This window comes from Lates calcarifer, linkage group LG15 (assembly GCF_001640805.2).
Source record: "Lates calcarifer isolate ASB-BC8 linkage group LG15, TLL_Latcal_v3, whole genome shotgun sequence".
NCBI classification, from domain to species: Eukaryota; Metazoa; Chordata; class Actinopteri; family Centropomidae; genus Lates; species Lates calcarifer.
The window spans coordinates 856996-882964 of record NC_066847.1 but is presented as its reverse complement, the minus strand read 5'-3'; the positions used below and the strand labels follow the sequence as shown (position 1 = coordinate 882964).

The 25969-nt window shown below is 41.8% G+C and overlaps 2 protein-coding genes across 2 annotated transcripts in view; both read right to left on the bottom strand.

Annotated features, from left to right (window-relative positions):
* The window catches only part of LOC108881847 (collagen alpha-6(VI) chain), a 67549-nt gene that overhangs the window by 30956 nt on the left and 10624 nt on the right, over positions 1 to 25969 (bottom strand). The window lies entirely within an intron of this gene.
* LOC108881842 (collagen alpha-6(VI) chain-like) lies at positions 4950 to 25481 on the bottom strand. Its single transcript, XM_051076385.1, is given in 30 exon segments — positions 4950 to 5754; positions 7154 to 7201; positions 8471 to 8625; positions 9308 to 9377; positions 9525 to 9990; positions 9992 to 10179; positions 10661 to 10751; positions 11511 to 12004; positions 12813 to 12849; positions 12945 to 12977; positions 14200 to 14262; positions 14348 to 14411; positions 14538 to 14573; positions 14798 to 14848; positions 15483 to 15545; positions 16244 to 16306; positions 17913 to 17975; positions 18537 to 18590; positions 18971 to 19062; positions 19832 to 19894; positions 20025 to 20078; positions 20318 to 20362; positions 20478 to 20504; positions 21021 to 21092; positions 21339 to 21392; positions 21619 to 21711; positions 22791 to 22936; positions 23583 to 23670; positions 24530 to 24882; positions 24989 to 25481. Coding segments are annotated over 30 exon segments (3834 nt in total). The 3' UTR covers positions 4950 to 5539.

Genomic DNA, 25969 nt, shown 5'->3' with positions numbered 1-25969 from the left:
TTCAAAATTTCAGGCAAATCTGCAATGTAAAAAACACTTTCAAACAAGCAACAGTTCTCTATCAGCACAGAGCTACTGCAGCTGTAATAGTGTTGATAATGAATTGATACTACCTGACAAATCAAAGCAAAAATCCAATACTGTTGCAGAGACAGACAGATGGATAGATGATAGATGCATAGACAGACAGCCCCTTAAACATTAAATAAAACAGAAGACTATGAATGCAATGTACAGTGTGCAAGAAGTCCAAAAATCAGTCCTTCCTGACATTAGAGACAGCTGCGAGGAACTGAATTCTGCAGATCTAAATGTGAGACCACGTCATGTCCATTTCCCTGGTCAAACTGCATCTTTGCACATTTTCTATGAATGTACATGAGTAAACAGACATTCAGAGTCACTTACAGATCTGCTGCTGCAGCATCAGTTTCCTCTGCATCCAAACATACGAGTCCCTCCGTCAGGCAGTGAGCTGAAGGTTTGTTTCTGGAGGATGATGAAGAGGAGGAGGAAGAGAGGGAGGAGGAGGGACGATAAGACCTGGCTGACGGACTCCTCCTCCCACCACATTCTGCAGGAGGTACATGAACTGTAATTCATTACTTTTTATTTGTGCATGTGAATCAGGGCAACTGTAACTGCAGCTTTTTTTCATCTTCAGGATCGGGTTGTGACATCTATTATTAAATCCATCACTAAGGTTGTACACACAGTAAAGTCCTTTCTTGCTGAGAGTTAGATGAGAACATTGATACTGCTCTCATGGGTCTGTTAAATACGAAGCAAACCAGCAGGTAATTGGGTCTGTTATGAGATAATGAATGTTCTTTACGTGCTACTAAAATTTACATTTTTTCCATAAGACATAAAAGAAATTCAGATGAACTGCCATTATGTAATGACCGCTGCTTCTGCCTTAAAAGCATAAAACAGATGTTGGTGCTCTGGCCCTTCACACACTGGGCGTTGAAACATATGAGTGTGAGCCAGACTGGAGGGAGCTTTATGTTGGAAGGTGTTCAGTTTGGCCACAGTGGACATTTCAAAAGGATTCTGGGTGATTTCCGAACAAAACTGGTTGGTTTACTGTATGTGGGCTGCAGCTGAGTCTGGCCACAGAGGAGAGAGAAGTTCTGAGGAAATTCTGAAGAAAAGGATCTGTGTTACATAAGGCTTGATTTAAACAGTGTGCAGTCATGGAGCACAAGCATTTAGATTGTGTCCTCATCCATTTGTTGTTTAACTGCAGAAAAAAGGTGGTAGCACCAAGGGCAGAGATCCAAAGGGTTGTCCTCAGTCTCTTAATTAAACATAGGTGTGTTTTGGGGTGTAACATGCAATAAACCAATCAGAGTGCAATTTCCCGTTCCCTTTAAAAAGCCAGGTGTGCATGCATCCTGGTGGACTGCTGTTATAACGTTGGATTTGTAAGCTTCTTCTGAAAAATTGTCGGTCGAAATGCAGCCTCACAGAGCTGCTAGCATGGTTCAGTCTGGTTTTCTTTTGTTGTGCATTTTAGTCTTGACAGCTGACTGAAGAGTGAGTCAGGAGAAAGTATTAATGACAGGCTGGATCTGTGGATCTCTCTCCAAGTGAAGAACCATGTGGTCCAGATTTTCCAAAAGTAGACAGTCTGATCTATTATTAAGAAAGTGTCTCTGAATCTTCAGCTAAGTTTTTCTACAGTCAGTGGGGCAGACGATGAATTCCTCTGGTTAAAGCTATAGAGTCCACAGTCCAGGCTGCTGGTGTGATGGTGTGGGGGATGTTTTCCTGACACACTTTGGGTCCTTAATACCAATCAGTCACCAATCGGTCTGAATCAGAGTTTTGTTGCTGACCATGTTCATCCCTTTATGGCCACAGTTTACCATCTTCTAACGGCTACTTCCAGCGGGAGAATGATTCTTCAATGGCCTCCCCAGTCACCAGAAAGTTTCCAACATGTGGAGGAATCCAGATCAAAGAGAGGAACTACCCAGTGTTAGAATGGTGTTCCTAATGAAGTGATCACTGAGTGTTGTCTGAAGGTTTATCAGAAGCCAAATCACCACACTGTGGTTTATGAACCAGAATTTTACAGCTGCAGCAGGAACTTTAACCTCTGGTACAAAGCTTCTGAGATAAACAACAAATGAGCACAATGTTACAAGCAGACTACATTTTACCATATATTTTACCTGGTATGTGTATTTACACGTTTGATTGCCCAGCAGGTCAGTGTGGTGCCTCTGGAAAACATTCAACCAGGAGCAGCTTTTTTCCAGATGACCCTCAGCTCTTTGTCAGAGGCCTCTGGTGTGTGTCTTTGTTGTCATATCAGTAAGTTTGAAACTATCCCTGAGCATGAGCGTATAAAAGAGGATGGACTGAGATGTGAGTGGTATTTGTTCTGGAATCAGACTAAACAAAAAGACTTTTACATTTTAAAAAGAAAAATGTTTGACTCCAGCTGCAGAGGTAAAAAGTGCATTTACTCATCTGCTGTACTTCGCTAAACATTTAGGTCCTGGTCCTGGAGAATTTCATATTTGTGACACAGGCTAGCTTTATTTCACTTTGAATCTCAACTTTGAAGATGTAGAACTTCTGCGTACCTGGCTTGATGGAATCGCAGAGGACTTGAGTAATGTTCTTGTACAGTTTTCAGGGCGTCAAAATTGTCCACGTAGATAACTTTGGACGTGTCATGACCAGCCATGATGTCCAGCTGCGTCCAGTTTGCTCCTTCCACTTCGAGACTGACAACACCGATGCCATTGTTTCTCAGTACAACAGACGGTTCGACCAGATGGTTGCGGTCCATAGGCCTTGCTAGTGTGCAAGAGATTTTGAACTTCAACAAGGTCAACATGGACAAAGAGCTTTTCAGTCTTTCTGAACTGTTTTCTACCAACCCAATGGAAACAAAGACAGCTGATGAAAGTGACCTACCTCTTTCCTGGGAACCTCGTGGCCTAATGTCAGTCCATGAAATTGGGGTTCCCAGGTCTGCTGAAGGACCACCTTGGAGCAGTTTTGGCGTAGTGTCTTTAGACCCCGTACACATCAATTGATGACAAAACTAACAGCTGTAACACAATAAAACAAAAAATGAGCGAGTGTCACACAAATTCACAGACAATTCTTTGAGCCATTGGGACCAACAAAAATCAGAAACTGTTGTATGTAGTAGTACATTACTTTTGTTGCGTTCATGCGTCTTCATGAGTCAGCAGCTCTCTGGGCCCAAACGTGTAAAAAACTGAAGAACATTTTTGGCCAAGATTTCACTGGAACAAAGGTTCTGTTCTGTTCTCTTGTAAAATCATGTAGTATGTGGTCATCAGAAATTTAGACTGACACAGAATCACTGTAGCCAGGATTTCACAAACAGAGAAAATGGGAAAACAAAGACATCCTGCTGCTACTTTTCCTTTTTCTTCAGAGAATAATTAACTAAAATAATTCAGCTCTTAAAACCACATTTTGACAGTCCCTCTACAAGACCAGACTAGTAAACCAGACTGCTCAGTAGTGATGATTTACTGTTTTTCTTGTCCTCTGTTAAAGCACACCAAAGATTTTTTGTATTTTAGAGCACTGGTCAAAAAAAAAAGCAATGCATTTGACATTTAACAGACCAAATTATTAAACCCAAAGGTATTTGGTTTAAAATTATATAAAACTGAAAAATAATAAATATGTTAGAGAGAGTTTTAACTGACAAATAACTTTTCTATTTTTTGATTAAGAGAGAAAAAAAATTATGTCATGTCACTAAATTTGACCATTGACCAATAGCTAAGTTAAGCTAGCTTAGCCAGCTAGCTTGGGAAGCTACTGTGGCTGGCTAGCTGAGACTCTGCAGTGTTTAGTTTCACCTTCCAAAAATCTCCTATGGCCTGAGCCTGTTACATTCTTTCAGTTAATTTCAGTCGGCTTTTTCACTCCTGAAGATACACACCGATAAACAGGATATTTAGACATTTTGTTGGCTTGTTATGACCTCTTTCTCAATTCGGCATAAATCCAGTACACCACTGATTTTATTAGTAATTTGTACAAACAATTTTTCAGCCTCTGGTTTGCCTCGTCTGGTTTGTCTGTTGTCTGGAGAAGGGGTTAAATGAAACAGGGAATTCTGGGTAATAAACACCTCAGTTAAAAGGAAAAAAACTTTTCAAAGAAAAAACAGTCACAGTCACCACTGTCACAGGAAATCTGTGGTATTCTGACATGCAAAATGATTTCAGCAATTAAGTTTCTGTCAACAAACTGCTCAATAAATCAACCTGTATAAACTGTTGGGTAGTTTAATCTATGATAAAGTATCATTTTTTCAAGCTTCTTGTATGTTGTGCATGAAAATATTTATTTGTAAAGTAAATAAAGCTGTTTAATAAATGTAGTCGAGAAAAAATTACAACACTTCTTCTTTCTAAATATAGTGGAATAGAAGTATAAAGTATGATTAAAATGTAGTACCTTAAATTTATACTTAAGTGTCAATGTACTTAGTTACATTCCACCATTGTTTAAGTGATATTACTGCAATTATTTACAGATCCCAACCAATGAAGTTCCTCTGACCTCTCTTAACTCTAAATATTATTCCACTGTTATGACTGGCTGTCTGCAGACAGACCAACACTGAGAGCAAACATGTTGCTCTCAGGGAAGATTTCCAATCAGGTGATTTGGTGCCTCCTTGTGGTAGAAAAGGAATATGGTTTGGTTCTGCTGCGAGCCTTTTTTTTGGTTTGTTTGTTTGTTTAAAGAAGTCAAAGGTCAAAAAAGTTGTGAATCACTGTGAGGGTCCAGGTGTTTTTTTCTGTAAGTTATTAAAGGTTTTGGTCTTGAGACTCAGAGAACCTCACCTTTACTTTATCACATGTTTTAGGTTGTTTCTCTTAAAAATGTTTTTGTGGAAACACCAATACTGACAGAGACTGCTGAGATTTGGAGAAATTTCAGAAATGTACATTTTAATAAGAAACTTTTACAAACTATATAATGTTGCTGTAGAAAAGTAACTGACTGTAGATTAACCACATGACCTGCTTTTTTGCAAATTCCTGTAATTCGTCTAGCTGCTCAAAAAGAAAGGTGGTGTTTGGTCAGCAGCAAAAATAGCACCTCATGTCATAAAGAACTTTTTTTTTTAATCCTGAAGGAAGCATTTTCAGCGGAAGTCTGTTGAGTGACGATCAGATACAGTAAAAAGGTGGAATCAACGTCCAACAGAAAGTGCAACAAACAAAAAACTCAGCAGAATTCACAGAAATAAAATGCTCTCTTTTTTGGGAAAAACAAAACATGCATGTTCAAGAGAAAATAAAAAACAACTGATCCATATGAAAAGCCTGTTAACCAGCAGCAGCCGAGCTCTGGATCAGTGTAAACTTTCCTGGATGTGTTTTGATCAACAGTTTCACTGAACCACAACAGACTCAGCTGTGATCTCGGCTTTTAAATATTTCTATTTTGCCTTGAAGATGCATGTGTGTTTTAAGGTTATTCCTGATTTATGTTGAGTGCAGAGCGGCAGTTTTCTTCAACCAATCCGGCGAAGTCTTATAACGTCTCCTCTTCTTCCTGGAGTCTTGGTGGGACATCGGTTCTCACACTCCTTCTGCGTCCAGAAGCGGTTCTCGTTGCCGCTGCAGCCTCCGTACCAGAAGCGAGAACATCTACCCAGACTGTTGTCGAAGAACCACATTATGGTGTAGTTCTTGCAGCTGCCGCGGTCCTGCGCCAGAGAGCAGACATCTGGATGAAGGCAGGAGAGAGAGATGGGTGTTACTGCCACAAATCATCTATTTTTTCATTTTTCTTGTTCATTCCATGAGACATGAAACGTCCATCCATCCATTATCTATACTGCTTATCCGCTAAGGGTCGCAGGGGGTTTTGGAGCCTATCCCAGCTGATATTGGCCGAGACGCGGGGTACACCCTGTACAGATCACCAGTCCATCGCACTCACATTCACACCTGTGGTCAGTTTAGTGTCACCAATTAACCTGCATGTGTTTAGAGTGGGAGGAAGCTGGAGTAACTGGAGAGAACCCTCGCAGGCACAGAGAGAACATGCAAACTCCAGACAGAAAAGCCAGAGACGAACCAGGGCTCGAACCTGGAGCTGACAGTGCTAACCACGCCACCCCATGAAACATGCAGCAGATAGATAATCCATCACAGTCAACATAACGCCTGATCAGATTCAGTTTCCATGTCTCCTGGGAAATCAAAAACTCTTTTACTCCATCAGGACCTCAACAGTTCTGACTCTGACAACACAGATCAATAACCTCACTGTGTCGGGGGGAAGTCTGTTTTCGTACTCAGTGAATATTCAAAAAAGATAAAGGATAAGATTGGGAGAGAAGGTTCTTTCAGAAGAGATGAGTCTTCAGGGATTGTTTAAGAGAGAGGGACACTCCTGCTCTGATAGAATCTGGGAGGTGGTTCCACCATCAGGGAACCACAAACCAGAACAGTCTGGACTGAGAACGCCTTGTGTGCAGGGATGGTGATGCCAGAGGACGATCCTTGGAAGAACACAGTGGCTGAGAAGGAGCAGTAAACATGGACATAGACAATGCTGATTTAAAATACATTATAAACCGGATTTGTACATGTAAAGACTCCTCTTATGGTCTTTGTGATGTGTTTGATGTTGACCCTGATGAAGGCTACAAGCTGAAATGTGTCCGTCTGACAGTAAAGTTGTTCTATACACCACAAGTGTTGCTGGAGTTTTGACTTTTTCCCTGCTCCATGCACCTTGGAAGTTGAGACAGAAAATCCCTGCTCTGCTGCTGCTTGACCTGCTGTCATTATGTGGCAGCAGGTGTCTGAGTTCCTTAATTCACTTTTTAAACCTTCTTTTTATTGGGATACACCAAGGCACATGCAAACCATGTAATCTTTGTTGACTTACTAGCCTTTTGTTGAAAATAAATAAATAATAAATGCAGGTATAGGAAACAAAAGGCATAATAACTAATCAAAATGTCATAAATGGAGCCAGAATGTCAGGGTATACTTTCATTAAACTCGATTCACTTAAAAAAAGAGGAACAAGACAGAAAAATTCACTTGTCCTGTTGCAGTCTGATGGAAATATGAATTATTTCCAGAACAGGTCGTCTGGTGTCAGTCTTTACCTTTGGACACAGAGCTGGTCAGCGGCGTCTGCGGCAGGATGTCCAGATCTATCAGAGAAAACAAACTGTCAACCACCAGCTGTTTAACCATCATCACATCTTCATCATCATCATCATCATCATCATCACAGTGTTACTGAACATTTCCTCTGTTAATTCAGACGGAGCAGCTGCTGTCTGTGCTTTCTCAGCTTTGGTGAAGCTTCATAAAAACACTTTACAGCACCACTGACTGAGTTTAACCAACATGAATTCAATCACAGCAGAAACTGAACCAACAACAATTATCATAAAATTCTATGGATTATGTCTCAGTAATGTGAACATCAGTGAACGCTCCATTAACAAGTCTCCTCCATCAACATCTTAAAGATATAATTCTATTGTTTTTCTGCATTTGTCATCTCATGTAAATGAAAATGCACTGTCTGCCTTCCCTGCTCTCAGCTCCAAACCCATTGGTTCCTATATAAAAACTACAGATTCTTTTTTAACTACAGCTACCAACTCACCAACTACACCTCCACCGTCCAGTCCTGTTCCTGTTAATAGGTGTGAACTCTTGATTTATGGCTAAAAATATGTTTTGTAAGGTCACAGTAACCTTTGACCTCCAACCAGCTGAATCTAATCAGTTCAATCCTGAGTCCAAGTGAATGTTTGAGCCAAAACTGAAGAAATTCCTTCAGGGTGTTACTGAGGCATCCCATTCACAGGAATGGGACGGACCTGAAACAGCTGATCACTATAGGAGGAAATAGTTTGTTGGGGACTATTTGGTGCTGTAGTGGGTTTTTGTGGCAGCAGGACAGTGTGTCTGTGACTGAGTATAAACGGCAGTGTTGATAGTGATGAAGGAACCCAGAGCAACAGTGATGTGTTTTTAATAGTTTCTGGAAACGATGGAGCTGAGAGGAAGCAGATGTATCACAGGATTTGTTACTAGGAGACATTTAGTGTTGGTTTGACACTGCACATGTGATTTAATATAAACTATAAGGGAAAAAAGCAGAATATCAGCAGACTAAAACTTTAACTGAGACAAATTCACTATCACAGTAAAGAGAACCACTAGAAATCACCAAAGTCTGAGTGTCCAAATCCTGCACAGAGTGTAACACTGAGTTATCAATATTTATCTGATCAGGACAGTTTGTTGTGTTTCTTTGTAGTGATATGGAACTGATTCTACTTTCTACTCTGACCGTCTGATCCAAAACAAACCATAAGATATGTGTTGACTGAGTTTTGTGTGCAGCTGTGATGAACAGCTCTGCTGACTGTGTGTGTTTGTGTAGAAACTGATGTATGATCTACCATTGAGCTCGGCTCCTGAGGGTGAACTCTGGCTGTGTCCTCTGGTCATCGTGTTGACAACATCCAGCTGTTTGATCTGAGTCTGTCCTCCCATCTGTGGCTGGAACCTCTCCACCTCCGGCTCATCTCCCACCTCCAGATCTGCTGACCCCAGACTGGACACACAGCAGCAAAACTCAGTCATGCTCAGATTGTTCTGAACAACACAGTCAGAGTATATGGAAGTCTCTCAGTCAGATTCTGTTGGTTAAGAAAAAGTCTTTCGTGGTCACATTCTGGTTCAGTCACAATGTTTCCAGAACCAGCAGCAGCTGTTCTCAGAGAAAAAGCTCTGAAAACATATAACAGACTTAATTTGACTATTTTAATCTAAAAAAAGATACAGATATAACTCTTAAGAGACTATAACTGAGCAGCTTGATTAATAAATAAAATGTGAGAACATTTTTATTATCACTGATTTTCACAGTTCTGATTTGTGACGGAGGATTTGAACCTCAATGTTTCTAAAATGTTGGTTACAGCTCTGCGTCTGGTTAAGACCAGTTTTACACTGAAAAACAGGTTTATACAAAGGTTACATCTGATCAGTTTTAACCTAGATACGAGTTTTCACATTAATTTTTCCTGGATTCCTGTTGTTCCTGTTGTACTGTTTATCTGGAGTTAAAATTCCAACAGCCATCGTCATCACTGCCTTTATCTTCCCAGTAAAGACTGTTCTGCTCCCTCAAACTTCAGCTTGTATATGAGAATCAGCCTTAGATGAACCGCAAATTTGTAAATGCTGCTTTGTTCCTTCTATAGTTGTGTAAGTCCTTAATAATTGTGAGTTACCCTTCTTCTGGCTCTCTGAGCTGGTCACAGGTCTGTTTTAATAAAGGAGGAGGATACGCGTTCATTCCCTCTGAAATAATCAAAGGACAAACACAGTCAGGTTTGTTGTTGAGAATCAGAAACAATATAAAGAACTGCATTTAATGTTTCCCATGAGTTTGAACTGGATGATATCTAGAAAGCGAACGACAAACTGTAGCCCAGAGTCTGGTCTTACTGTTGAGGGCAGAGAGGAAGACTTTGAAGAAGCGCTGGGCGTAGCCCTGCTCGTCAGGCTTCAGTCTGCTGACGTGGATCAGGTGCTGCTCTGTGGGCGCACTGGCCAGCTCCTCCACCTGTGTCCGGTTGTAGCGATTACTGACTGTCACCACAAACAGCGCCACCCCCTCACACTTGGCCTTCTGGGAGATGTACTGCAGCTTGGTCCGGTCTGAGTAAGCCGTCTGGGTGCCCACCACAGCCAGCACCGCCCTCTTCCTGCGGGGCTGACTGGCCTTCAGGAGCACCTCCCTCAGGGTGAAGTCCAGCGTCTGTCCCAGTGCCGAGGCACCGCCCTGCTGCTGCATGTTCTGGATCAGGTGTGTCCTCATTGCGTTGTGGTTCTGGTAGGTCTGCAGGTCAAACTCCACCTTGGGAGCTCTGGTGCCACTCTGCTGGACTACAGCCACCCGGGCCTGGCTGCCAGGCCCTGCGGGGCTGCCGGCTCACAACCAGCTGCTCCACCACAGAGCCCAGCAGCTGCTGGGCACCAGCGTACTCATCGGCCTGCATCTCCCTGGAGCTGTCCAACACCATGACCAGGTCTGCATCCACTTCCTGAGGAGCTCGCACGTCCCGGATGAAGTTGCATTCTTCTGTACGCGTGCAGGGGTCTGAAGAAACGACAGAGTAATCATCAAGAGGACAACTAGCACAGTTAGAAAATGGCTCCAGAAGTAACTGCACTCATCTGTCTTTGAGCTCTACAGAGCCCAAAGCAGACTGAAACCGTTAGACTCATCTCCAGGTCTGAGGCCTCAGTACTCAGCTACAATGGTGGACTGCCTCCTATAAGTTGTAAACTAGTTGATATGCTCGGGTCTTGCAATAGTGTTTCTACAGGTTTGGTCTAGGACATGTGCCTTGTAGACGGACTGTCAAGTGAGTGTTCAATATCTACACTTCAACCTTGAACCACAGCCTCATATCCTGGAGACAGTGACGGTAAGAATTACATTCTGAATAAAAATGACTGATATGACTTTACTTAGCAGGGTTTCAATTTAATCTCACACTTAAATCACAAAAATGAAGCACAGTTTTGAAAAGTAGCAGTCAGTGATTTATAAGGTTAATCCAAGACTGAGTGCTTACCGAAACAGATTGCACAGTTCTTGACCTTCCGCAAGTCAGCAGCCATGTCCCTCCCCAGTACTGTGAAGATGGAGCGTCTTGATTCATCAACCTGAGATGAAACAGAGGCTGTCATTATTCACTGCCCAATTAATTCTAGAGAAAAAAAAAAAGATTACACAAAGCCATTAGAAACATTAGGAAATAACGGCTGCAATATCTCAGTGCTGAAGACAAATCTCTGGCACCAAACAGTAATCGCAACTGAAGGGGGCTGACCGAGTGCAAAGGGATTTGGAAATAATTCGTGTGTTTGAATTAAACAAGTTCCCAAAATCCTCCCTGTGCTGCACTTAAGTCGGGTGTTATCTACTGATAAAACTGCTGACGAAATATCGATGCGAATGGAGAGGTTTTAAAACTTCTATGATGTGTTCTTTGAGCAGTTTGAGCACAGAGATGACTTCAACTGTGAACATGATGAGGACAGAAATGAACTATGTTATCATTTAAAGCAATGAACTAGATGTATTTGTATGCTGCTGAGATCACAGCTCAGATTGGTTTCCCTCTTGGTTGTCATGGGCTACATGCAAATCAGGGTCAGTCCCAGTCCAGGGAATGGTGGACAAAAATTCCTTAGAGAAGACAGGGCTACTCCCAGAGACGGCTGACAGACATAGTTACAGGCTCAGGGGTGGTCTGAGCAAACAGATGCTATTTGGTCTTGAAAGCTTCCTAGTTGTGTTTACACTTGGCTTTTCTAACAGCTATCTAATGCACACAAGACCTTTGATGTGGCTGAGAGTAAATGGGTCAAACAGACCAGAAACAGCGCCCAGTTTATCACCTGCTGATGAGCCAAACCTACCTCCATTGCTCGACTAATAGCAGGAGCGCTTTGCAGAGAGATCACCACCGGGACAATGTCAAGAGCCTGGTACTCCATCATGGCAGTAACAATGTTGTTAGTGTCCTGGGTCGGCCCACTGGAGAAAAACACCGCCACCTTCCTAATCCCAAGTCCTGAACGTACATGTTTGAATGTGTTATGACCCACAGAGCGCATGGCAGCCCCCAGCTGGCGCCGGTTAGTTGAATGCCCCAGAGCGATGTTCTTCACAGCTTCTATCAGTTGTTTCTTGCGGCGGTAGTCCTGGAAGCGGATCAGGTACTTGATGTCTGCACCGTATCCCACCACAGCGACCCGGGCACCTGTTGGACAGTTGCTCTCGGCGATGGTGATGTCCTCCAGCAGAGAGAGGAGAGCAGAGCGCTGCCTCTCAAGGACGACCGGGGTCACGTCTTCAGATATGTCCAGACCAAACACCAGCTCGGTGGGGTAGGCTGGGCAGTGTAACGGACCTAGAGGAGTTCATGTTCAGATAAGTGAACCATACCATCCACTTTTACCAAAGTTCAGTCTGTACCCACAAAATGTGCCAAATCTCCTCAAAGCATGGATAACACAAGGTACACTTACATTACAACATACATTAGTAAATCGTCTGCATATAGAGATACTCTGTGCTCCTCTCCGCCTCTAAACTGAATTCCACTTATTGATGGTAATGATTTGAGTGTAATGGGTAGGGGCTCTATGACCAAGGCAAAGAGTAGGAGGAATGACAGGGCATCCCTGACAGCTGGAAATACTGTGACTGCTTAACATTTGTAACTACAGAGACTTTGGGTGAGGTATATAAGGGTTTAATCATTCATGTCACATTTTGTCAGCACTTCCCGGCTGTATGTAACAGTAACACGATCATCCTGATGATCTCACTCATTTAGCATCTTAAGAGTTAATCTTCCAACTTCAGTTTTGTACTCACCATATTGTTCTGACAGACAAAAGACAGACATACATACCAGGAGAACATGCTGTGTGGAGGAAGAAAAGAGAATCACATTTAGAGTTCAGCTGGAGTCTCCAGAGTTATCAAATAACATGGGTCAGTACATTCTGCAGTTTGTTTTCATTTTGACACGTGTTTCATATCTTTAAAATAAAATAAGTGACAAATACATGAAGACACTCAAAAACAGATGTCTCCTGTTCTGAAAAGTTTTCTATCTTATGAAAGGACAACTGTGGTATTTTTAAACCTGGATCTTTCTTCTAAATGATATAAATATGAACTAATATATTAAACCACTTCTCAACACTTACCACAGTTGTCTCTGATTAAGTTGATCAGCTGACACTCCTGAGAAAACAGAAAAATGTTTTTAAATGTATTCAGTAAAATGTATATTATTTCTCTCAGTGTTGGCAGGTGAAGTGAATTTAAGGTGGACTCACAGATTCCTTGGCACCAGGAGGACCTCTGGGACCCTGAATGGAGGGAAAGAAGAGATACTACTGAACTCAACTCTCCTTTTTTATTCATTATTATGATTAATACAGGACCAATGGAGATTCGTCCATGCTACATCTTTGGTAACTTTTAAGTCTGCTCTGAAAAGTCACTTATTCACCCCTGGCCTGTGGCACTTAGTCTTTGAGTTGTACAGTTGTACACGTTTGAGCCACCAACGCCCGAGTCAAGTTCAGAGCCTGAACACAAGCTCTGAAAAATCGACCTCCTTTTTTGTTGCATGGTTTTCGTGTTCTGTGAGAATGTACTCATCAGAAAAACACTCCACCTCCACCTCCACTTTAAAACAAATGTATGTTGTAACAAGGATAGTGAGGATTTCTGTTTTTCTAAGGCTAAGTGGTCAATAAAAGGGTTAACAGTTTCAGGAGTTATTCTAATGAATATGGGCCAAAGAAGACTAGGCCTGACTTGGGTTGGAGGAGTTTTTCAAAAAACAAGGAGCATTTTACTGTATAACACAACAATCCTGGAGAGTAAAGTCAGCCTTTCATGTCACGCCTGCATCAGTCTGTGTTCGCCTGCTTTTGCCTGCTCAGTTTTACTGGTGTTATCACTCACTAAAAACGAAATAAACTTGGGTTTGTAACAGTTTTTGCAGCTTTCAGTGATCTGTTGAGTTTGTTGACTCCTGACTCTGGCAGGACCCATGAAACACAGTGGAGCACAGTGCTCACACAGAGACTTTGCCTGGCCCAGACCTAGAAGTTTTATACTCAACATTATTTTGGTGAGCCATTGTTGGGACCTGGATAGTTCTACCCTCGCACATCAGAACTCCATTTTTCATCTGCAAATATGGATTGTGTCTGAGTGTAGCTGGTGGGCCTCTGCCAGGGTTGCAGGTAAATCATTTTCTTTTAAAAGAACTGAAAATGATCAAATAACTACTATACAATATTAATTCAAAAATCAAACCTGCCCATAAAATCCTGAAGTCTAACTCAACAATTCAGTAACAGATAGTTTACAGTCTTTTCACATGTTTTCAGGAGCCATTTTCTAACATATACAACGTGTTAAGAAACCAATAGTTGAATATGACAGACTTTCAGTTCAGGCACTGTATTAATGACCTAATATTTAGATTCAATTTCCAATTGCCATTTTATATCAGTGGAGGATTTGATAATGAGCTAACACATCATGTCTGGGGGCAGAGTTTGATTCCACTCTTACCCTGTGTCCTGGATATCCTGGATCTCCAGGCCCACCGTCTTCTCCTGGTCTGCCTGAGTTCCCCTGGATCGATCAGACCAGAAATAAAAGTCACTTGTGATGCAATCACAGTCAATTAAAAAAAAAAGACAGGTATATTGTCACTCACCCCTCGACCATCGTTCCCTTTGCGTCCTGGATATCCTTTGGTTCCCCTCCTGACCGCCCTCACCCTGAGTACAAGAGAACACAAACAGAAACTCATCGCCCTGCCTGAGCAGTTTGAACTCCAACATGCATCTTGTTTTTCATGTTGTGACTCATTTACATCTCAATTCTTAGAGAATGGATGCACTCACCGGTGGACCGGGGTATCCAGGAAAACCAGGATCTCCCTGTACAGAGAAGGTAAGAATATCATGTGTCTCTGGGTTATACAGCTGTTTTCTAAAATGCCAGACAGGACATGGGTTGCTAACCACCTGTTTATATACACATTTTCATTTTGTGTATAAAAAACCTGAGTAGAAATACTAGAAGTTATAAGAAAAAGAAAAGAAACAAATATTTTGTTCTCTATTATAAAAGCAATAGAAACAGTCCTTAAGTTTGCGTCTACCTTGGCACCTTTGTTTCCTGGAGTTCCATTACCATCTCTACCATCCTGACCCTGAAACAGAGCACAGAGCCAGTCTGAGTCCCTGACTGGACTTTAAATATACACTTTATATCAAACAGTATTTACAGACACAGGAAATGTTCAGCTGCTTACCGGCATTCCTCTGGGTCCCTGTGATCCTGGAGCACCCTTTACACCCGGATCTCCTGGTTGACCCTTAAACAACGACAAAAACTTTAAACCTTTTCTGCACTGAACTCTACACACTTAAAAAACCATTTGGTATAGATTATTAGTCAGACTCAGTCTTTAAACTGGAATTGCCACCTCATAGTTTTATGTCTCTACCAACCAGTCCAGCTGCAGTTAATTAGCATGTGAATTCTTGAATTATGGCCAAAATGTGTTTTGTGGGATCACAGTGACCTTAACCTTTAACCACCCAAATTCTCAACAGTTCATCTTTGAGTCCAAATTTGAAGAAATTCCCTCAAGGTGTTACTGAGATATCACCTTCACAAGAATGGGATGGACAAAACAAAAACATAAAGCTTCTGGCCGAGATCAGAGGCATAAAAACACAGACACTGAATGCTCCCTGAACTGTATGTAATCCTAATCTAATTTTATCTAGTCTTAACATGATGTGTTTGATTACTAAGGAACAGGAAATTATGTCACACACCTTTTGTCCATTAGGGCCGCGACGTCCAGCTGCTCCCGGGTCTCCAGGTGGTCCATGTGCACCCTGCAAAAGGGAAACCAACAGTCAGAACAGAGCTGAAACGACCAAACTGTTCACTATAGTCACATCTGAAGCACAACCAAACACATAATATCAGCACAAACACGTCATACCAACTGTCAAGCATGGTGGTGGAGGGCTGATGATTTGGGCTTGCTTTTGCAGCCACAGGATCTGGGCACCTTGCAAAATATTCTAGAGTCAAATGTGAGTCTGTCCGACAGCTAAAGCTTGGCTAAAATTGAGTGCAACAGGACAATGATTCCAAGCACACCAGCAAGCCTACAACAGAATGGCTGAAAAAGAAAAGAATCAAGGTGTTGCAGTGGTCCAGTCAAAGTCCAGACCTCAGCCTGATTGAAATGCTCTGGGGGGGACCTTAAGAGAGCTGTCCGCACATTGATTGTTGTTTTGATCTTTTCATGGGAATTACTGATGATAAGAAATAAAACAGTAAATCACTGGCCTTGTCCTTTAACAATAGCAAACAGCACATTTCCAAAGGATAAGTTAACATGTTTCTTAAATCCCACTTAAAACAATACTGACATGCTATACACCATTGAAAGGGCTTTTGGTTGTTGTCATCAGTATAACACAAAAATCATTCCTTGTTCAGCTGCGGTTCAGCTGGAATCAATATGAGACACCAGCTGTCTGAAATAAAATGAAGTGGGACGATGCTGGCGTGATGCACTGACCTGAGGTCCAGTAAATCCAGAGATCCCTTTCGGTCCTGGGTCACCTTTGGCCCCTGCGCGTCCCTGCAGAGACAACATGGACTGATGTAGGACAGTACTTGAAAATCATCCCCATCTAAATGTGACAGACAGAGTTTTTCCTCTCGGCTCTTAAGTCTGAATTCAATAAACAGTTGAATGTTCAGCAGTGCGATGGGAACAAACTTATTTAGACGTCCCCAGATGATATCTAGCTGAGGAAATCAGTTTTTTTTAACCCTCTCCACAATAAAAAGCTGTAGGAAGCCCTGCCTGAAGAGCTAATCTCTCTATCCATGGCTCACCAGCTGATGTCTGTCTTTAGTTTTATCTTTACAATTCAAGTATTGTAGTTCTTAGAGGTCTGGATAGTTAGTAATGCTAATGACGTAGCTCTAGAAATGGGAACACCAAAATATCTCAAAATTACTATTTGATTACTTCTGATGACATTTTGTACAGACATTCATGGTCCCCAGAGGATGACTCTGTTGTTTCTGTGGTGCCACCATGAGGGTGACATTTGTGATTCAGTGTAAAATATCTCGATGACGGTTAGCTGGGTTGTCATGAGATTTACTCCACATATTCATCATCCCCACAGGATGAACCCTACACTGACTTTGGTGATCCATGACTTTTAATCTGGCGCCACCATCAGGTCATCATGATAATTTGTCCAGTACTTTGGTTGACAACAAAACACCTGCAGAGCTAAAGGCCTTCCCATCTTCCTCAGCTGCTGTGTTTACTGCTAATTAGCATGCTAACACAACAAACTAAGAACATCATCATACCTGCTCAGAATTAACATTGCCATTGTGAACATATTAGCATGCTGATGTTAGCATTTAGCTAAAAGCACCCTTGTCTCTAAGTAGAGCTTCACAGAGCTGTTAGAATGGCTGTAGAGTTTTGTTATATACCTCAACAACAAGTTTTTCCATGTCCATTGTGACAGCTACAAGACCCAAGACTGTGTTACCTCCTAGATTTACATAGCACAAGAGAGCTAGTTAAATATTTACTAGCATTGATGATGATTTATGTCTCTTAAGATCAGAAATGTTTCCACACATACAGCTCACTAAATGTTCTGAGGAAAGCAATGACCTAACAGCAGGAGAATTGGGTAATATAAAGCAGAATTGTCACTTTTATTGGCCTCAGTGTTCCTTATTTTTATTTTCTCCTTATTCAGAGACACATGGTTTACCTTTTTATAGACAGCTACACTGAATTTCCAAGTAGGTCTGTTCACCAGCCAAACCAATTAACACACTGAAACCCGCCAAAACCACCTTCTTGCGTGTCCCTGGGAGGAATTTTTATTCATGCAGTCTGTCAGTAATTATTGAATGGTCCCAATATTATTCCCCTCTAGTAATATCCTTTCACTAATTACAAGCATGTTTATCTCTTTCTTTGTATCTCCTGGAGACTTTTATTGTGTTGTAATGTTTCATGTTTTTTTGTACATTACTGTATTTATTTCCCTTTTCTTTAAAAAAAAAATGGAGGTGTTAGATGCAGAAATGAGGGTAATATGAACTGTAAGCTCTACAAAGAGCTGGAGGAGGGAGATCTTCATCAGAGAGAGGCGAATTTTTAAATGTTTTCAGTACTGCAGAGCAGATGTCTGATCACTCACCTGTGGACCAGGAGCACCTGGGCTGCCTGGGAGTCCTCGAGCTCCAGGGTCACCAGGTAAACCCTGCAACAAGAGAGTGAAAGAGTAAGCAGAGTGTTTCTGGGCAATATAATAGATATATAAAAAGTTGCTTGTTTCCTCTCCTACCTTCCCACCATCAGGACCTCTTCTTCCATCTAGACCCTGAAAAGCCAAAAAAATGGTTTAAATACACATGATCCAGATTTAACAAAAACAACAACACCTTTAATAATGATCGAAAAACAAAGACTACAGTTTGCAGAACTCAAAAACTGCTTTAGGGGTGGCTAATGTCTGCACAATCAGCTCACAATCAGTTAAAAATAATAATTAAAACATTTTAAAAAGACTTTATGAATAACTCATATATTCAAATATGTCATTTAATCTTCCAGCTGCTTCACAGTAAAAGTCATCCAGACATCATCACTGCCAGTGATGGAAGAAGTGTTCAGATCCTTTTCTTGACCAAAAGTCAAGTGAAAGAAGCATAAAGTAGCATAAAACTGAAATAATGAAGTATCTCATACTGTAGATGGTAATGATGAAATAAATACAGTACATGTTTATCTGATGGGACAAAATGGAGGTCAGAAATCTCACCGGGTTTCCAGTGACTCCTGCACGACCTGGCCGCCCATCTTGTCCAGCTGGACCCTGTGGATTTCAGTACATTGTGAAAAAGGATGAACACACCTGTGTTAACAGAATTAAGATTTAGTTCTCATGATAAATCAAACAATGTTTTTACAGTTTCAGACCCTGACTGCAGATTTGTAGTCTGAAAGTATTTTTCCCACAGTAATCAAAGAGAAGTTCCCTTTAAATAAAAACAGATTCTCTTAAATCACCTGTACCTGATACTTGAGAACATACGTTTGAATGAATTTCGACACTGCAGTTAACAGGAGTACAACAGAAGAGCTGCACTAATCCAAAACTGATGCACAAACTTGTATTCATCTGATAAATTATCCAAAGATTAGTCTCTAACATCACACCACCATCAGTCTGAAGCTCTCTGGATGTCTGATCACCTTGGATTCTCTGGGATGTTTCTTACCGGTAAACCTGGGTTGCCGGGTTCTCCTTTGGCTCCAGGGACGGTGTTGTCGGTACCTGGTTCACCCTGTCAGTCAAAAACACAAAGACACAGTCGTCACTCGGTCGGCTTCCAGCTGTGGTCCAGCTGTGACTGTGTGTACCGTTTTGTAACAGAAGACAGAGCAGATTATGGAAAGACTAAAGGGACTCGGGACGAGCCGAGAAGCTGAGAATTTATCTGTGTGTGATCAATGTGGAGAGTCTGCCAAAAAATCTATTGCAGGATTTGTCGTTACGCCCATTCTCTTTACAGGCCTAGCTACAGCAAATTTTCTTGAGAGGTTACCAAAGGATTTGGCTCGGACCTGCAGCACTTTGCTCTGAGGTCAAGGGTTTGTTGATGGGATGTGACTAATCTGAGGATTTAGATCTGGCTATTCAGACCTCTTTACTTTTGGAAAACATCCACAATGACAAGCAGAATAAAGAAAAGAAAGATACTTTCTGTTTATATCTGTGAGCATCGAGCCAAGAGAGCAGACGCTTGGTCTCCTTCTTTCTCAGCAGCAGACTTGCAGACTTTCAGACTTGGCCTGTAAGAGTTTCACTGGACTGGGAGGTACATTCATTTCAGTTTGAGTACTGTTTAAGGCAGTCACAGTGACCTTGACCTTTGATCTTTGACCACTGTCACCTAGTGCTGCTCATGGTGGGATTTGTTGGGTCTCTCTCTGTAAATACCTATTTTAAAGAGTACGGTCTAGACCTGCTCTATATGAAAAGTGTCTTGAGATGACTTTTGTTGTCATGTGGCGTTATATAAATAACGCCATATCACAACAATTGGTACTCACCGGATCTCCTCTCAGTCCTCGCTGTCCTTTCAGCCCCACCTCCCCACCGATACCTGGGATACCCTGAAGACGACAGTTTGACATGTCAGTGAACCAGTCAGAGGTGACGAGCTGATGAGTGTGGATGACTAAAGGGGTATTCCACTGAGGGAAGTGAAAATAAATAAGTGGGTTATTAGTTGTTTTTTTTTACTGGGTTTCCTGGGTGTCCTCTCTCTCCTCGAGCTCCGTCGAGTCCCGTCACTCCCTGAAGATACAGAAACAGAAACAGCTCAACACAGAGAGCCTAAAAACCCTCCTGCTCATTAAAACAACCAGAAAACACCAGTAGAGATTCACTGAATCTTCACATCATCTGACTGTACTGAGCGGTTGTCGTTCACTTCCCTCTATCATGTTAAGATTGTTGTTCTTTATTTTAAGACTTCATCAAAATTCATCAAATAGACTTTATGCTGAACAGATTGTATGTGCTGACATTCGTACCTGCTCGCCGTCGACTCCGTCCAGTCCATCTTCTCCATTCTCACCCTGCAGCGTTGGAAGACAATCAGCTGTTACATCTCACTGATTTCATCTGTTAGTATCTGAACTACTCTTATCGTAAATGCAACACTTCACATTGCTTCTTTGAGGAGTCACTCACCCTGTCGCCTGAGGTGCCTCTGTAGCCCTGCAGATACAAACAACAGGATTTAAACACATCAACAACATCTGACAGGAAAATGATGAACTATCACTTTCATAAACACTTTTCTGGTTCTCACAGAAAACTTGTAAATATTTGTTTAAAACTAAATGGCCCCTTTGCCTCATTTGACCAGAAGACAACTGTTGATGGAAAAGAAAAACCTTGTCTGTATCATAGTATCACATCAATAAATCTGATTTAACAACAAAAACAAAAGGTTAAGATAGTGGTCATATTTTTGTGAAGAAAGACAAGAAACTCAGATTTTCATAAAATAATTTGGCTATAATCTCATTTCTGTTGTTATTATCAGGGGTACTAACAGTGGTATTTACTTTTAGATATGAAAAGGTCTAGTGTGCGTCCAATGCTAGTGCCAGTAGTGTACCCTTTTTTAAATTTAACAAACGAATCCACAGTTTAAGGTTGTCTCGTTGTTCACCCAGAGCAGTAACCACTATCCAATATCTTTCACAGTAGGACTGAGCCAAACTCTACCTTCAGTCCACTGAGTCCAGGACAGCCCTGGATGCCCTGAGTTCCATTGGGTCCAGGAAGCCCTCGGTCACCCTGCGACAACCAAACAAAGTGAGCAGTGGCACAGAAGATCGAACTACATTCAAATACATTTCTCTGTGTGCACCACTGATATTTTCAGATTAGAAACCATCCATGATCATATAAAACCAAACATTAAAAAAAAAAACTAGACAGTTCTGAATTTGATCACATTAGTCAGTTGATCAGTTGCATGATATCTCAACATGTTAACAGATTCCAACACTGTGTGGATTAATTTAATGAAGAAGCACTTACAATCATTCCCTCGTCTCCCGGGAAGCCTGGCTGACCCCTCCGTCCAGGCAGACCCTATTTTTAAAACACAAAAAACTATTTGTGGTAGAAACATTAAAAGTAACTCTTAAAGGTCAAAAATTAAATAAAGACATCTGCACATCTAAACGACCGATGTCCTTCAGGATGACAAAGTTGGCTGTTGACTTCCTCAACTATTACTTTCTGAGTACATAAAATACTATGCCACAGAAGAGATCTGCTTGCTTTTAAAATTAAAAGATGTGTGTGTTCTAGTTACCTTTGTCCCTGGTCTGCCTGGAGATCCACGGACACCTGCAGGTCCTGTACATTTGCACAGGACGTTACAGCACACTCTATCTGACACCTTGTCCTGCAGAGATACAGAGAGCAGAGGAGAAAACAATAACAATGCAGATTTCCTGACTCAGAGAAAACACAAAAAATCAGACAGCATCATCTGAGATTACCTCACATCAAAAATAAACCTAACTATTTCAACGTTTTTCAAAAATCAAGTGTTTTGTTTTCATGATAAGACACGCCAAATCAGGATTCTGACCGGCAACAATGTCAGGATAATGTAACTTCCTTTTGGAAGACTGTAAAAAGTAAAACAATAACTCAGGCTCTCCACCAGAGAAACATTGCTCCCTGAATTCTCTCCAGTGGGATGCATCCAGGAGGAGGTTATGACTTCCACTGTGGCCATTCAGGTCAAAACACTTCAACTTTGGTAGTCAGTTGGATGACATGTGATCCATCCATCCAATTTCTTCTGACTATCCCAAGGCCGGGTCACGGTAGCAACAGGCTAAGCAGGGTATTCCAGACATCCCTCTCCCTAGCAACATTTTCCAGCTCCTCTTGGGGGATTCCAAGGAGCTTCCAAGCCATATGTGATATATAATCTCTCCAGCAAGTTCCGCATCTACTTCAAGGTCTCCTACTAGTTGGTCATGCCCAGAAAACCTCCAAGGGAAGGCACCCTAACCAGATGCCAAAACCACCTAAACTGGCTTCTTTCGATGCAAAGAAGCAGTAGCTCTGCTCTGAGATCCTTCTGAATGACCACGCTCCTAACCCTGGCTCAAAGGCTGAGCCCAGACACCCTTCAGAGGAAACTCATTTTGGCCACCTGTATCCACGATCTCATTCTTTTGGCCACTACCCAGATCTTGTGACCATAGGTGAAGGTTGAAAAGTAGATTGACTAGTAAATAGACAGCTTTGCCTTGCAGCCCAGCTCCCTCTTCACCACAATGGTCTGGTACAGCGGTCCGGTCTGGTACACCAGTCCACCTGTCAATCTCCCGCTTCATTGTACCCTCACTTGTGAAGAAGACCCCAAGATACTTAAACTCCCACACTTGTATGACAAGTCATACAAACCAGCTTCTTCTGAACAATCTGAGGTCTTGAGGCTTTTTACCTGTAACAGGAATGACTTACAATCTGTTCGAGGATGGTGCTGCCGACACCCGGCATGCCAATGCTGAGAGGAAGATGGTAGCCGAATCCTCGACCAAACTCCACCATCTGCAGCTGGGCAGGGTTATGCGCTCCCTCCAGAGCCACAGTCAGCAGAGCATTGACCCCTGCAGACAATTAACAGAACAACTGACTGTAGGTTTATTGCCTTGAAGTGCATGAGTGCATACATGCCATAAAATGAACAGTTGTATTTTAAATAAAGTAATTGGGTTAGGCAAGTCAGTGTCTCAATGCAACAGATACTCTGTGAAAATTCACAGGATTAGGATTAATTGTGATCAGACACCTGATTCTTTCTCAGTCCTTTGTTTGTTCACTCTGTGCATGCCAGCTGTCAAAATGCCCAACTGAGCTCTGGTAGAAGACTGGTACACCTTCTACTGTAGAGCACTGTGAGCGACTGAACCACAGAGCAAAGTTCTTATCTTGGCTGAACTTCATATCAGTTTGTTTTTTTTCCTTCATGCTAAAGATGAAGAGAGGCTGTCTAAATCTTGTCCAAAACTCTGAGCCACAGCAGACCCACCACGGACTCTAGGAAATTGGTGGACAAACTGGTGGCAGCAAAAAGACAAGGAAAGGAGGTAAGGATGAGGGAAGAATACAAGACTCAAACAAATAGGGAGGGTGGAGGATACGAATGTTAAATGTGAAGCAGAGAAAAAGATGTTTTGGAGTGAGAAGAGGATTAATTCATCTATAATTCTACTTATCAGAACACTAGAAACAACTCTGCCTTCTAGTTTTTACCAGACTTTTCCAGAAGGTACGTTTCTTTCTTCAGTTCTATCACAGCTTCATCACGTTCTTCAAGTCCATCTGAGAAGATCACCAGCACCTAAAGAAAAAGTTCATCACATGTTAGACTGCTTTTACTGTTAAAATCCTTGACAAGAATGCCCAGTTATTGTAATATTTTAAAGTGGGGATGGGCAAGATGAACTAGATGGGCATTCTGCATGATTCTATGTTTTAAGTTGGCTGGCAACTTTATATTTTAACAACGAGTTGCCATAAAATTCTGTACAGAAGTTCATGGTCCCCAGAGGCACAGAACAGCAATGACTTTAATGATCCCTTGACATTTGCTCTAGCACCAGTTTGGCAGTTAGCACTTGTTTTGTACAGACATTTCTCAACATGAAATGTAATAACTCTGCTCGAGGTTTCTGCCTCTTTAAAGGAAGTTTTTCCTCCCCACTGTTGCCTAGTGCTGCTCATGGTGGAACTGTTGGGTCTTTCTCTGTAATTACAATAATCTAAAGAGTACCATCTAGACCTGCTCTATATGAAAAGTGCCTTGAGATAACTTCTGTTGTGATTCGGCGCTATATCAATAAAATTGAATTGTATTGAATTGAATTTATAACACAGGTGATCCTCTAACTTTACATCATCATGCCAATGCTTTAATTTGTCCAATTCTTAAGTTTATGACAAAATACCTGCAGAACTAATGATATTCCCATCAGCCTCAGCTGTACTTTGTATTTATTGGTAACTAGCAGTTTTTAGCATGCTAACAGGCTAAATCATTATTATGAACATAAATATTGTAAACAAACTGCCACCTGTCATATCAACATGCTGAACATACTTTGCGACTACAGAATGAGGAAGCATTTATCAACCTAATATAATTTCATGATGAATGGATGGAAAGGTGACTAAGGATTTTGCGGGGCTGTCATTCTCACCTTTACATTTGCTTTGGACTGGGTCTCGAAGGTCTTCGTGAAGGCCTGCAGCAGGGCACGGTTGAAGAAGGTAGGTATCGACACCTGATGGTTGATGAGTTTCTTCACCACTTCCTCATTGTATTCTTCAAAATGTGGATCATAAAAAGGACGTCCAGTGCGATCTACCACTTGGTAGGCGATTCTGGTCTTCACAGGTGAGGGGCTGATGCAGCAGACAGGTACTGTGGAAACGTAATGGGCGATCTCTGGCAGAACGGCCTTCAGCTTGGTGTGGCCACTGAACAGTGTCTCACCCACAGCTCTTTCTTGAGAGATATCAAATCCCATGGCGATATCAATGGTGCATCCCTCTGCAAAAGGACAAGTCTTAACCTTTGACAGTCATAGACATAAAGGAATATGGTGGGAAAGACAGGGAGACATATAGAGAGGAAAACTCATCCTTTCGCAACTCACCCTTGGGTTCATCACCTGGGCAGATGGCATCAATCACCTTTTGCTTGATTGTTACCAAGCCCTTGAAGTTCTGCACAGTAAACAGCCTCTCTGGGGTGCCAGCGATCTGCAGAAGCTGCAGATCGTGGACGTCTCCAACAGCAATGGCAAACACCACAATCCCCAGAGCCCTGAGACTGTCAGCTGCTTCCTCCACATCATCATGAGAATCACCATCTGAGATCAACACCAGATTCTGGGGGATCCCGACAGATCTACGACTGCCGTGTGATGCATCAAAATAATCCTTAATGTGTTTCAAGGCTTCACCAAGATAGGTGTTTCCACCAATGTAGGACAGTCTGTCAATTCGTGACATCACATCCTTCTTCTCTGTGTAATCACTGAGATAAAACTCATGGTGAGGAGCTGAAGCGAACTGCGCACATCCAACACGGATAAAGTCTTTTCTGACATCAAGGGTCTTCACTAGTTCTTTCGTGAAGTTTAACATGATGGTGTAATTTTCTGGGGTAATGCTACTTGACCGGTCAAGTAGAAAGACCACATCGGCCTCCTCACAATCTGCCAAACCAAAAGAAAGGTATCAGTCCACACTACTAATAAACAGTTTTAATGTGAAATCATCTCTGTTTAGCAGAAATTATGCAGAAATTATGCTTGGCCCTTGACCATTTAGGCATTTGGATTTGAACTGTTTCAGCAGAGAATCATGAGTCATACTGTATACTGTTTATGTACATATTCATAAGTTTATGATGTACCATCATGCCAAAATAGGGTCTGGTGTCAGGGGGGAGGTTTAATAAATTACTCCCATAATGTAATAGGGTGTGCCACCAAATTTATGAAGTGTGTACTTCAACATTAGTTCACTAAGTTTAGTAATTCATATCCAGAAACAAATACTTATTCCCTCCAACTGACAGCATTAAGCTGGCATTCATTTGTCACTAACACATCTATGGATGTGGATATACT